The sequence below is a fragment of the Prionailurus bengalensis genome, chromosome C2 (assembly GCF_016509475.1).
Source record: "Prionailurus bengalensis isolate Pbe53 chromosome C2, Fcat_Pben_1.1_paternal_pri, whole genome shotgun sequence".
Lineage (NCBI taxonomy): Eukaryota > Metazoa > Chordata > Mammalia > Carnivora > Felidae > Prionailurus > Prionailurus bengalensis.
Window position 1 is genome coordinate 153240586 of NC_057350.1, and position 14538 is coordinate 153255123.

At 51.3% G+C, this 14538-nt stretch overlaps 1 protein-coding gene across 5 annotated transcripts in view; it reads left to right on the top strand.

Annotated features, from left to right (window-relative positions):
• SCN5A (sodium voltage-gated channel alpha subunit 5) overlaps positions 1–14538 on the top strand; it is a 92077-nt gene that overhangs the window by 61097 nt on the left and 16442 nt on the right. For 2 of the 5 annotated variants that reach the window (XM_043595726.1, XM_043595724.1), the window contains exons 17-20: positions 2103–2549; positions 3827–3988; positions 6498–6618; positions 7522–7676. In XM_043595726.1, the coding sequence (XP_043451661.1) occupies positions 2103–2549; positions 3827–3988; positions 6498–6618; positions 7522–7676 (885 nt within the window). The remainder of the gene's footprint in view (positions 1–2102; positions 2550–3826; positions 3989–6497; positions 6619–7521; positions 7677–14538) is intronic. The other 3 variants (XM_043595727.1, XM_043595725.1, XM_043595728.1) reach the window with 2 other exon arrangements.

Below are 14538 nucleotides of genomic sequence, written 5' to 3' on the forward strand. Positions count from 1 at the left end.
AAGAAGTCACTGTCCACTGCGGACATGAAGCTACCTGCCTGAGCACACAGGTGGTCCGTACATGCTCGGACATCACACCCGCACGGTCTGACTCCTGTGGTGTGGGCCGTGTAGACTCACAGTATAGGGCTCGTGGTTGGCTCAAGTACCGTGGGCTGTAGGCTCCAGAGCCCTTCCCCAAGCCTGCCCGCTTTCTCCTCCAGTGTGCCCTAACCATGCAAGGGTGGGCCCGGTTCAGGTTGGGATCAGGCTTCCCCCAGCCCCACAGGTGGAGCCCAGAGAGGGGGCAGGGCATCGGTACACAGTGCACCCCCCTCCTTTCCTTCTGCTGGCCGCCCCTCAGGATGGAGCCTCACTGAGCCCTGGCCCAGCCCCGGGGGCCACCAGACTGTGTATTCCAAGGAGGACGCGGGTATGCCAGGCTCTCAGCCCGGGGCCAGGCCCGCTGCCCTCACACACACAGCCCTGCGATTTCCTAGCGGATCTGCCTGGGGATGAGAAGATTAGAGGCCGCTGGAGGAGGGAAGCTAACGCAGCCCACACAGCCCCCACCCTGGTCGCCTCAGGAATTGGGCCGCTGCCGGGCGTGGGTGGAAGCAAGATTGCCATTGAAATGGGAAGTCATGATCAGGCAGGGGCTGGGGAGCGGCAGCGTGATTGACGGGGAAAGCACTGGAAGAAACCAAGCCTCAGAAGCAGGCCACAAGGGAGGACCTGGCGCCTGGTAAGGGTGGACAGGGCTGCCCAGGCACCCCCCCCCCCCCGCTGCCCCCCAGCCTAGACCCCAGATACCTGGAGGCGAGGCACGGGCGAGGGCAGAGGGTCCGGGCTGGGCAACTGGGAGCAGAAGCAGGCCAGGCCTAGGCCAGTGTGGCCGAGGCCAGGGGCCAGGCCAGAGGTCAGTGTAGACAGCAGCCCTGAATCACATCACGTGCCCCACCCCCCCAGGGGTGACATGAAAAAGGCTGCCTGGTGTCACAAGTGATCATCTCCCCATGTAGAACACCAGATCCTGCTTCTCAACCTTCCCATACCGTCCTTGTGAATGTGCACTCCTTAAAGGCGTGTTTCTGACTCCCGGCGCTCCAACTGGACTGCTGCTTTCTTCAGAATTCTCATCCCTAGCTCTCTGGCTGGCACGAGGCGAGGCATGTCTTAGGGGCTTGTGAGAAGCCAGAGAGGGGCCCAGAGTGGGTTACTAGTGAGAACTGCACACACATCGTCACACAGCTCCCTGCCGTGGGGGCCCCCGTTGAGGGAACTCCCTTCTGGGGGCAGCTGGGAGGAAAAAGCACCAAGCCCCGCCCCCCCAGGTGGGGAGGTTGTGTCTCTGGCCTGTCAGCCTGACGACGCGTGTGGGAACAAGCCCACCACCATTTTCACTTAACCTCCACGAGGCTGGGAAATGGACCCACGGCCACCCTCTTGTCACTCAGCAAAACTGCTCTTTTTTTTTTTTAACAAAAGCTAAAGCTTTGCACTTATAGGATGGTTTAACAGCAAGCAATAGTCCAGACCATGCAAAGAGAGACGGGTTTTGCACACCTCACTTAAGGAGTCTCTTAAGGACACAGGTCCTTAAGCAGAAGCCCCAGATTTTCAGGTGTCGAACCAGCCCCTCCTTCGCCAACAGATGTAGAGGTCCCTTCCCAGGAAAGTCTCCGGGAATTCTAGACTGCTTCTGGGTGGGATTCTGTCTTGTCCCTGGTGATCCCAGACTGGATCCCACTTCCCAGGGAGCAACGCTGTGCCCCTCCTAACCCCACAGTCCTCCATTACTCCCAAGGTAGCAAGGCCCCGTCTGCAGGCCCCGTCTGGATGAAGCCATGGTTCTGCCATTGACCCTGGGCCTGAATGCCTTCAACTCAGACTGTATCCGAGCCCTTGGGAAAAGGGATGGGAATTGGTCTTTCATTTATAGCCAAACTCACTATGTTCAAGACAACTGGAGCGTTAGGATGAGGGCCCAGGGCTCGCGCCCAGAGCTGTTTGCCGCGACAGTCCTTAAGGTCTTTCGGCCTCAGTTTCCCCATAACGGACCCGAGGCCGAATGCCTCTGGTGTGGTGCCCGCCTCGATGAGCCGGATCTGTTGCCTCCACAGGTCCTGAACCTCTTCCTGGCTTTGCTGCTCAGCTCCTTCAGTGCAGACAACCTCACGGCCCCCGACGACGACGGGGAGATGAACAACCTCCAGCTGGCCCTGGCACGCATCCAGCGCGGCCTGCGCTTCCTCAAGCGGACCACCTGGGACTTCTGCTGTGGGCTCCTACAGCGGCGGCCTCAGAAGCCCGCGGCCCTTGCCGCCCACGGCCAGCTGCCCCGCTGTGTGGCCACCTCCAGCCCCCCACCCCCACCGCCCCCGGAGCCAGAGAAGGCGCCTCCGGCCCGCAAGGAGACCCGGTTTGAGGAAGACAAGCGGCCAGGCCAGGGCACCCCGGGGGATACAGAGCCTGTGTGTGTGCCCATTGCCGTGGCTGAGTCAGACACAGATGAGCAAGAGGAGGAGGAGGAAAACAGCCTGGGCACAGAGGAAGAGTCCAGTAAGCAGGTGAGTGCCCCCCGCCCACCTGTGCAGCACCCGCGCATACAGGGCCCAGGGCTCTGCTGTCCGGGGATCCCAGCCTCGCTCAGAGCAGCTGCCCCAGCAGGAATGGGATGGAGGCAGACGACAGGCCACTCCCAAAGGGCAGCCTCACACAGGGGTGCTGAGGCCAGCTGTCAACCCTCTCTTCCCAAGCCAGCCCGGAGGGGACCTGGGGACGGGCTGCTGCCCATCACTCATCTGATGCTAGCCGTGAGAGCTGATCACACGGAAAGGGGAACCAAGGTACGGCCAGAGAGAGGCTTGCCAGGAGTTCCTCACGCGCCTGCGACAGAGCCAGACATCCTGGACCCCCGACCAGAATGTCCTAGTGGGGAAGGAGTGCGGCCTCCTGACCTCGCCACTGCCCTTTCCCCTCCTCCCAGGCCCAGGGCTAACTCTGAGATTTAAAAATAAGCCTCCCTGAGATGGCAGGTGTCAGAGACAGCACTATCTTATCTCCCAACCTGTTATTTTTAACACTTAGGACCAGAGTCTGGACAAAAGAGACGGTGCCCCCCGCCCCCTCAGTTTTCCCGTGGCCTGAGCCAGGCTCAGATGGCTTCTCCTTAGGTCTTCAGGTCAGACAGTGAGTGGTTCTCTGTCCGGTTGGGCCCGTCCTGGCTGCTTCATTTAGGCCTGCCCTGAGCGGCTTTGCTGTGAGGAACAAGGGTTCCCCGTGTGTAGAAGTGAATCTGAGGCTTCGGGCTAGCTTCCACAGCTTTCTGCCTCCCAGCGGTCCCGGAGGCCAGCTTCCGCCCCTTGAGTCAGACCAGGCTGCGGGACAGTGACAGCATGAGTTGGGAGAGGGCCATGTGGGTGTTGCCAGGACCACGGCCTCCACTTATCTCCAGGATGCTCCTTTTCCTTTCCTTCTCTTGAGCCTGTTGACTCTGGCTCGCTGGTGTGTGTGTGTATGTGTGTGTGTGTGTGTGTGTGTGTGTGTAAGGAGTGCCGTGGGAACTCATGGGAGAAGTCAGCGTATCCTTCCTAAGTGGAGTTGCCAGCATTTTGGAGCTGGGCATCACAGCCCAGCTGCACCCTTCCAGGGAATGGGAGGAGGGGGAGATTTATGCCAGGCTGGCCAGGAGCCTCCCAGCGGCCCGCTTCCGGCCCTGGAGGCCCTTGATCTTCAGTGAGAGGAGGCCCCCATGAAGAGGGCAGGAGGCAGTGTTCCAGTCGCGTAGGCAGGGCCCTGGAAAACACTCTGGCTGGGTGGCTCACGGGCTGGGGGGTCTCTTCAGCAGGAATCCCAGCCTGTTTCCGGCAGCCCAGAGGCCCTCCCAAAGCCCAGGGCCTGGAGCCAGGTGTCAGAGACCCCCTCCTCCGAGGCCGAGGCCAGTGTGGCTCAGGCAGACTGGCGGCAGCAGCGGAGAGTGGAGCCCCCGGCCCCAGGGTGCAGTGAGGTAACGCACACCTTTGTCCCTGAAGCCGGCCGGGTGCTGCCGCTTGGACTGGAGCCAGGCCGTGAGAGGCCCTGGCACACGCTTGCATTTGCTGGTGGGAACCGTAGCCACTGTCACAGGCAGTGTGGGAAACCCGTCGGCGGAGGGGAACGTGGGCAGGACGGGGGAGGGATGGCTTGGGGCCCAGGGCTTCCAGGAAATTCTGGAAGCAGCCAGCCGAGACCCCTGATGCAGGACTAACCCTACACCTCCCTGTGTTCACCCCTCCTCACTCGGTTCCTGTGCTTTGCTCCTCTCTGCCAAACGTTTGTCCTATGAATTACACCCCATCCCGGGGAACTTCAGGGGGCCCTGAGAACAAGTTCTTGGCACATTGCCCACCCTCCTTGACACTGGCAGGAGCCCTCTGGTTTGCCACAGACCCCACTTGCCTGACTTCATTCCAGCACCTGCCTGGCCCCTGTAAGCATTGGAGTCGGCAACCCCTGAGCTAAGGGACCGTGGCTCTGCCCACTACGCCCCCGACCCTGCACACCCACCCCCACTCACCACGGAAGGGGGAGGTCAAGCGTTCAGAGACAGCGCTCCGTGGCTCTGGCCCTGCAGCCTGGCCCTGGCCGGCAGTCGTGACTTGCCCCAGCAGAGCACTGCCCATTTTGCCGGGTCCCTGTCACGGGATGGGCTCGTGGGAGGCCTCGCGACCATGGTCATCTCTGGAGCACGAGCGCCCGCTACAGTCTTCACCCTGACGGTGCGGGTCGCACTTCTCCCCTGGAGGGTCTGACACAGAAAGGCACCTGGAAACAGGAGGGGCACAAAAGTCGCAGAGAAGGGGGGGGGGGGGGCTCTCGTACTGGAATGTTGAAACGTCTTCCTTTCCTCAAATCAGTTCGTGGTGGGACCCATCAAAGGGAGAGAGAAGTGGGCTGGGTTTTCCTGGGAGAAGGACCCCTCATCTCACCTGCGGCGGGGTCCTGAAGGCTTGGCTCCCACCGGATGCCCCGCGGACTTTACGCAGCTCCGGTGTCTGAAAAAGTAGCACAGAGACCTCCTCGGGCTCGTGCCTTTCCCAGCTCCGCTGCATAGCGAAGCTGGGGGCAGAAGGAGGAAGCCCTCCAAGGCACAGGGACCCCAAAAGGGCCACGGCTCCACCCTACACCCGGGCCCTCTCAACTTTCCCACCAGCGTCCAGCCCTTCCCCATCACCAACACCAAAACTTAAGAGGACTGTGAGAAACCAGAGGAGTGAGTCATGGGAGGAAGGGAAGAGAAGGCAGCTTCAGGAGCAGAGGCAGGCCCGGGAACTCAAACCAGCTCATCTCCAAGCGGAGCTGGAGATGCGGGCTTGCCCACGTAGCTGGCGGCGTAGATGGGAACCGAAGCCATTGAAGGCTTCCCTTCCTTCTCAGAAGCCCCTGCCTCGGCCGTGCCATGGTTGTCTGTAGAGCGGGCTCCTAGAAGCAGAGTCTGAGACAGGTTTGCTGTGCAAATGATTTACCGAGGGAGCGCCCTCAGAGAAGCCGATAGGGAAAGAAATGGGAGAAGCAGGGTGAGGCCAAGGGAGAAAGAAGCTGCGAAAGGCCAGTGCTGGATTCAGGCCTCAGCCTGGTCCGCTGGGAGCCCTGGAGCATGAGCTGCACATGGCCTTGTCCCACCCCAAGGCAAGGGGCTGGCCTTCTGTGTTCCCATATCGGTGCAACACTGTCAGCCGCCCTTGGCTTGGGCTGTAGCCCCCACGCCATTACCAGGGACGGCCGCCCCCGGCTGAAGACCGTGCTCTGGAGAAGGAGCCAGCTAAGCAGCCGGCGTTCACGGTGCCGTGGCTAAGAGGGAACTGGGCAGGGCACCAGCAGGCTCCACTACTGCGCCCCTGCACGCTGGAACCCACACGAGACTAACACAGACACTCACAAGGGCAGGCTGCGTGCACATGCCCGGCTATAATCAGGTTATGCAAGGTCAGGGCAGCAGAACCCCGCCTAGCGGGGCAGGGACGTTTCCAATGTTTTCTTGCTTTTACTCCAGACTCTCCCTGTGAACTGGGTGAGAAGTGCGGGCTGGGTCGCTGGCCTGTTCTCTGCGTGTCTGACCCCACACCTGTATGTGCCTGTGCTCCTGGTCCTGACTCTGTTCCCCTTGTGGCATGTCTGTTGGCTCTGTGTGCCAAGCCACTACCGTGTATCCTGGGCCGGATGTGTCGGTGTTGCTGCCCGTGTCCGTTTGTTCCCAGCTGGATGCATTTCCCGTCCCCAGTGCCTTCCCTCCCCACACACCCCCTGCACCCCACACTAGACTCCAGCACAGACTCAGGACCCCCGAGGGGCCTCAGTTCAGCCCGGGGCAGGTCCCCACCCACCCGCCCACCCTGGGCTCAGATTTCCAGGGTGTGTAATGGAAAGTAGTCTGGGCACCTTCCCTTAGGGAGCCCCCGGCTGCCCCAGACTCTGGGCTCCAGGCTGGAGGCTTCCTCATGGCCCTCACCCACCCCACCCCACACCCCTGCCCACAGACTCAGGAGGACAGTTACTCGGAAGGGAGCACAGCAGACATGACCAACACTGCTGACCTCCTGGAGCAGATCCCTGACCTGGGTGAGGACGTCAAGGACCCAGAGGACTGCTTCACCGAAGGTACTGCCCGGCGTGGCCCTTCGCCCCGGCCTCTGCCCCGCCCAGAGAGGCAGTAGCAATTTGGGGCCAGGGGCCCTGTGGCGCCGCACCCTGTCCCTGATGCTTGCCCAGTGACCCCAGGGCCCCTCTTCGTGCCCAGGACTTGAATCACGGCAAGTCTGCCCGCGGAGTGCTGGGCTGGGCAGTGTGGGTCAGCGGCACCGAGGACCAGCGACGTCGCGTCGGTAGTCGTAGTGACACTGTGTTGGTAGCACGGCAGGGACGCCATCGTCTCCACCTGTGCCCCCAGGTGGGCACGGTGCCCGGCACGCAGTGGGCCTTCTGTAAATACCTGGGGGTGTGACCTGTGGCCGTGCTGGTCGCCGGCGTCTGTAACTCTACGGATGGGCGGTGTATTCGCCGGGCGGCTGGGGCTAAAATGAGAGCTCGCCCCCCACGTGGCCTGTCATCTGGGGCTTTCAGTGAGCCGTCTGCCCTTCCCAAGGTTCAAAAACTGCAAACATGGACAAGGCCCAGGGACAGAGCGCCCCAGAGCACCCCAGGGGTTCGGGAATATTTCCCCGGGGGGAGAGTTTCCCAGATGAGCAGAGGAGAAGCAGGAGCCCATCCCAGCCCAGCCTTCCCCCCGCCCCAGACCTGCCAGGCCCTTTAGCCACTCACCGGGTGCCCAGTCCACGGGGCCTTTCCCTGGAGTTCCTGCGGAGCGTGGGCCCCGAGGACAGCACCGCGGTGCTCCCTGCCGTCCGCCACCCCCGCCCGCCCGCCCGCCCGCCCCGTTCATTACTCCACGTCATACCCTCTTTCTCTCAGTCCCTCCTTCCACCATCCGACCTTCCGCCACCAGGCGTGGGCACTGGCAGGCCCCGGCCTGGGCCTGACCCCTCCCCCTCCCCACCCCCGCAGGCTGCGTCCGGCGCTGTCCTTGCTGCGCCGTGGACACCACGCAGGCCCCGGGGAAGGTCTGGTGGCGGCTGCGCAAGACCTGCTATCGCATCGTGGAGCACAGCTGGTTCGAGACATTCATCATCTTCATGATCCTGCTCAGCAGCGGAGCACTGGTACCCTCCTGGGGATGCAGGGTTGGGCAGAGAGGGATGGAGGAGGGGAGGAGGGCGGGGAAGGGAAGTCTCCCGCTGGAGAGGCTGGGGAGGAGCCCGGAAACTGGGGCAGAGCCTCTGCTGAAGATGTGCTTCCCCCGCCCCAGAGCGGGAGTCAGCCCACAAACTCCCAACACCAGGGCACGTACGGAGGTCAGAGCAGGAAGGGCTCACAGAGGTCATCTTTCCAGACCCCTGTGTTCCACAAAAGGGGGGTGATTTGCCCCCAGCTCACAGCACCCAGCTGGCATAGGTCGCAGGTCACCAGCCTCCTACCCCCCAAGCTCCGGTGACACACCCAGCTGCAAACAGCCCCGTCAGGCCCTTTCAGTGCAGTTAACAATGCTGGCTGATGTGACACTGGTAGTTTCACTTATTTCACGTGTTCGAGGGCGAGAGGCCGTGCTCTGCAGTCTGCACGGTGTCACCTTGGATCCTGACAATAACCCTTTGTAAAAACGTTCAATAACTTGCCTGAGGTCCCACCTCACTCAGCAGCAGACGTGGTATTTGAACCCAGGCGGTCGGATCCCAGAGTCCTTTGTCTTGACCTTCTGTTCGTTCAAGAGGCCTTTTCTAAGCTCTCCTTGTATCCGGCCTATGAGCCATGGGGGGCAGCAAGAGGAGGAGACCCCAACCCCAGCCTCAGCGGCTCAGAGTCTAGTTGGAGAAACCAGATTCAGTAGGTTTGGGGTAGAGATCAGCTCCAGAGAGACAACGGAACAAGAATGGAGTAAATGGCTGGGAGGTCAGGGGGACTGGAGCGATCAGGAAGACTCCCTGGAGACAGCAAGTGCAGCTGGACCGTGGAGGACAAGGAGGTTTGACCAAGCACCCAATTCTGACCTCTCAGTCCTTCTAGGAGGAGATGGGACAGCCCTGGAGAGAGTTCTAGAAGATTCTGGTGAGCAGGGAGACAGGTGGTCAAGCAGGCAGAAGAGATAGTAACTTTCCTGGCCCAAGGGAGGAAGCGCTTGCTATTGCTGGGGAGGTGAGAACCCCATGGATGAGTAGCAAACAGGGAATGCTTTGAACTATAGGGCGAGAAAGAGGGGCACTGTGACCCAAGGCTATGTGCCTCCACTCTGTGCTGCCTCCTGCGGGGGCAGGCCATGGGGAGGCACTGCGGCTGTCACTCCTAAATCTCTGGGCCCACCCCATTCTGTACTGCCCTCCCCTGTCCCAGAGTGGGCCTGGAGCCATGGCTTGCAGGCCGCATGCTGTTTTACCATCGGCAGCTAGAGCCAAATCTCTGTAGGCTTCAGAGAAGGATGATTTGACAATATGTTAACGAGTTTTGTTTTTAAACAGCCACAAACAAGGGCAGCCAGAGCCATGTAGTCTGGGCTGTGGAGGAAAAACTCAGCCTGGCATAAGTGAGGAGGAGTTTTGGCAAGCAAATGGTGAATCTAATCAGGGTAGACAGCCAAGCACAGTTTAAAAAAAAACCACGTCGATGATATATTGAGAAAAAGAAGTCTGAGTGTGTTATTTAAAGTTATAAACTTGTTTAACAGAAAGCAAACTATATATCCCTTCCAAACTGTTGGAGGGAATTTTCTTTTAAAGAACACAGAGCTCTTACAGCAAAAGATGGGAGAAAATAGAAGGAACAAGGAAACATGAAACCAGGAAACAGAAAATAATATGGCAGAGGCAAAATCAAATATGTGCTTTAATAATAACAGTAACTGGATAAAATTCATCTTTTAAAAGGAAAGGACTCTGGATTTCTTTTAATACTTATTTATCTATTTTGAGAGAGAGAGAGAGCACAAGCAGGGGAGGGGCAGAGAGAGAATCCCAAGCAGGCTCCATGCTGTCATCGCAGAGCCCTACCCGGGGCTTGATCTCACGAATAATGAATTCACGACCTGAGCCAAAATCAAGAGTCGGATGCTTAACTGACTGAGCCTTCCAGGTGCCCCTGAATGGATTTAAGACAAAAACAGGGGCACGTGGGTGGCTTGGTAGGTTAAGCATCCGACTCCAGCTCAGGTCATGATCTCACGGTCCATGAGTTCGAGCCCCGCGTCGGGCTCTGTGCTGACAGCTCACAGCCTGGAGCCTGCTTCCGATTCTGTGTCTCCCTCTCTCTCTCTGCCCCTTCCCTGCTCATGCTCTGTCTCTCTCTGTCTCAAAAATAAATAAAAACATTAAAAAAAAAACCCTTCCACTATGTGTTTTTAAATGACAAACCAAAATGGTGTCACTCAGAAATATTAAATGTAAAATAATTAGATGTATCAGGCAAATGTAAATACAATGACTACAAAACTAGAGTGGTTTTGTTTGTTAACATTAAACAAGGTTTAACTCAACATAAGAAGCTTGAGATAAAACCAAGCAGATCCAAGCTATAATTAAAAAAAAAACTATTATAAATATATTTTTGCTTGGGATTGCACAGCACTTGTATCAAACAAAAACCATTAGAATAAAAAGACAAGAAAAAAGTGGCAACAGTGTAACAGTACAGGGAGATTTTACCACACTTCTATTAGTTCTTGACAAATCACATAGAAAGAACAAAACAATGAGAGATCTAAAATCTATGCATATATAATTAATTTTATTTTAACCTAATAATAGAAATAATAACATTTAAATAGCACCCACTATGTACCAGACCCTGTTGTAAGCATTTTACAAAGATTCATTCATTTGATTCTCACAATAACCCTAAGAGATAAGTACTAGTATTAAGTCTATTTTACAGATAATGAAAGTGCTAGATATGGCAAAAATAGAAATTAAAAAAACAATAGCAACAACAATCCTTAAAAGTGTAAAAGTCATTCTTAAACTTTGGGTCAAACAGAAAATAGTTTGGTGGTAGGTTCATCAGTGTTCATTATATTTATAAGTAAGTAAATAAGTAAAATATAGAGGCTACTCATGGACCAAAGATGACAGTGTGTTGTAAATCAGAGATTATGATTCAACCAATTCTGTCCGCTTGAGATCTAGAAAAATAAGAAAAAAAATTAGAAGGAGAGAAAAAAAGCTGGCTGGGGGAATAAAAAACTAGAAAATAATAATACTGAGAGTACTGCTTATGGGATGCAGCCAAAGCTGTAATAAGAGGAAAATTCATAGACTTAAACACTTTTATTATTAAATAGAAAGAATGTAAATTGATTAATTATTTAACTCAAGAACTTACAAATATAACAGCAAAATTATCTTAAGGAAAATGAGGAAATAATTAATAAAATTTTAAAAACAAATTAATCAGAAAATAAATAATAAAACTGATATGAAATTCCAAAGCTGATTCCTTGAAAAATTAAAATAATAAAACCGATAAACCACTAGCTAATCTGATCCCTCACGTCTCCAAGCATTAATTCTTCTGCATTCTCAAGGAAGAAAATAATTCCAATCCTATTTAAAATATTCTAGTGTGGGGCACCTGGGTGGCTCAGTCTGTTAAGTGTACAATCTTGGTTTCAGCTCAGCTCATGATCCCAAGGTCATGGGATTGAGCCCTGTGTTGGGCTCCACACTGAGCATAGAGCCTGCTTAAGATTCTCTCTCCTTCTGCCCCTGTCTCCTGCTTGTGTGCTCTCTTTCTCTCTAAAGTATAAAATAAAATAATAAAATAAAATAAAATATAAAATAAAATATAAAAATGTTCTAGTCTATGAAGAAAGTCTATACATGCTTTTTATGCAAGTTAAATAATGTTGATTTTTAAAAACCAGTTTTCATACACCATATTTATAAATAGTGATGCGAAAATCCTGAAATACTTGCAAATAAGATCCAACAATATATTTTTTTAAGTAAGTACATCATAGCCAAGTATATTCTAAAATGGCAGAATAATGCCATACTAGGAAATCTATTTATATGAATAGGACAGAGATGAAAACCATAGTTACCTCAATGAATGCCTGACTTTTAAGACTCTAGTAAGAATAGAAATAAATTATATTTCCTTAGTTTAGAGAAAAACTCATTCTCAAGTTAGCTTCTATTATCATCATTAGTAGTAAAGCACTTGAAACGTTTTTATTAAAGTCAGGACTAAGAAGATGATTTAACTAGTTTTTAGCAGTTGTTCCATTATTTAGTAATAATCTTGAAGCACTAGCTGCCCGATTAATCAATAAAAGTAAACATAAAAGATAAAAATTAGAAAATAGGAGAATTGGGGGCACCTGGGTGGCTCAGTCCATTAAGCAATCAGCTTCAGCTCAGGTCATGATTTCACTGTTCATGAGTTTAAGCCCCACATCAGGCTCTGTGCTGACAGCATGGAGCCTGCTTGGGATTCTCTCCTTCTCCTGTTTTTCTCTGCCCCTCACCTGCTTGCACTGTCTCTCAAAATAAGAAAGAAAGAAAGAAAGAAAGAAAGAAAGAAAGAAAGAAAGAAAGAAAGAAAGAAAGAAAGAAAGAAAGAAAGAAAGAAGGGAGGGAGGGAGGAAGGAAGGAGAAGAGGGAAAGAAAGAAAGAAAGAAAGAAAGAAAAGAAAGGGAAAGAAAGAAAGAAAAGAAAGAAAGAAAGAAAGAAAGAAAGAAAGAAAGAAAGAAAGAAAGAAAGAAAGAAAGAAAAGAAAGAAAGAAAGGGTGGAAGGGAAAGAGAAAGAAAATAGAAGAATTGGAGTTAAGGTAGTCAAGTATAAAATAAGTTAAAATAATAGAAATAAATATAACTGAAGCATTACTTGTAGATAATGATTGCTAGAAAGATTTTAAAACCTATTACACGGCCAGTTATAAAATAAATACACAAAGAATTGTTGCTGCTGTTGTATTCTAACAGAAACCATTTAGTCATAAGTAATATTTCTGGAATAGTCCTTATTTGCCAGACATTGTAAACACAAAATAAGTGGGAATAAATATTGCATGAGATGTATAAGAGGTACATGAAGAAAACTCTAAAACTTAGCTAAGCAGTGCAGAAAAAGACAGACCAAAAAATATACTATAAATATACTCTGCTCTTGGGTAGGAAGATTCCATGTTACATCCTAATGCAGTTAATGCATTAAGTGCAGTAACGATAAGTTTGCAACATTTTTCAGGGAATTGGACGACAGATTGCTAAATTTTATCTTGAAGATTACTAAAAATGTCCAGGAAAATTCATATGATAGTAACTGAGGACAGCACACAGAGAGGTTCCATAAATTTAAGCAAAGACAGAAATGTAGTTTATGTGATAAAGTTGACTTCGAATCTGTAGATTGGAAGTGTATTCTTTAATAAAGCGTCATAGCACTGACAAGCCACTCTGAAAAAAATATTAAAATGGATATTTGCTCTTCACCAAAATATATTGGATTTTTAAAGTTGTAATATAAAATAATGAAACTAGAAAGTTAAAAAGAAAACAGAAGAAAAGAAGGGTCATCTTTTGTCCTAGCTTTAGACCAGGTAAGGGCTTTCTTAACGTGATACTGAAGGTTTTAGTAGGTGAAAATCATAATGAATGATAGGATTACATTAGATATAATAATAAATGAAAATGAAGTATGGAACTTCAGTACGGTAAACAAAAATAAACAAGATTTTTTTTATAGGTTGAATTTTTTTTGCTTTTTCAAGTTTTTGTTTAAATTTCAGTGAGTTAACATACAGTGTAATATTAGTTTCAGCGTAATAGTAGTGATTCATCACGTATATACGTGCTCATCACAAGTGCCCTCCTTAATCCCCATCACCTATTTCTCCCATCTCCCCCCCCACCTCCCCTCCAGCAACCCTCAGTTCGTTCCCTGTCGTGAAAAATCTGTTTCCTGGTTTGCCTTTTTTCCCCCTTCCCCTATGTTCGTTCATCTGTTTTGTTTCTTAAATTCCACATAGGAGTGAAATCATATGTCTTTCTCTTACTGACTTACTTCACTTAGCAAAATACTCTCTAGTTCCATTCATGTCATTGCAAACGGCAGGATTTCATTCTTTTTTATGGCTGAGTGCTATTCCATTGTATAGATCTACCACACCTTCTTTATCTATTCACCAATGGATAAACTAAACAAGATTTAAAGGCACACAACTAGGACAAGTTGTATATAACAAAGAATAATGTCTCTGAATAAACCAGACACTCAAGTAAAAAAAAGAAAAAATTAGAGATGAACAGGCAGGTCGCACAAGGAACACTGCCCATATCCAAGGAAATGATGTCAGCATGGCCAGTAATAAAATACATGAAAATGTAACAAATCGCAGTTTCCATGCCTCAGGCTAGGAAAAGTGACGAGAAACCCCAGCACTGTCAGTGGCGTGGAGAAGAGCGAGCCAGCTTCCTGAACTGTGCGAGGAATGTCTATTGGCTTCCCCTGCTGGAGATCCTGTTCCCCATCTGTACCAAAAGTACACCTTGGACCCAGCACCCCAATTCTGGACATGGATCCTCAACAGATAATCATTCATGTTGTTCACTGCCATGTTGTTTCTACTAGTGATAGATTGGAAACAGCTGAAATGTTCGTTCATAGGCATGTGAGCTCAGTAAACAAGAGTTATGTCCAAATAATGAAACAGGATGCGGCCTTCTAAAAGAATGCTAGGTAGATACTGCAGGTCACATTACAGAGTAGGTAAACACTCACAAGAGATTGTTTAGTGGAAAAAGAAGCTTAAAAGCAGAGCATATCTTAGAAAATTGGGTGCTGTCATACACACACAAATAGCGAGTGTTGAAAAGGATGTTCACCTAAATGTTAGCAGTGGTTACTGTAATGTCATGAAATCAGAAGGGCCTCCTGTTCTTCTTTAGGATTTCTAGATTATTTAATTTTTTGTAAGAAGCACACATTTTTGTAATCAGGAAAACACACACACACACACACACACACACACACACA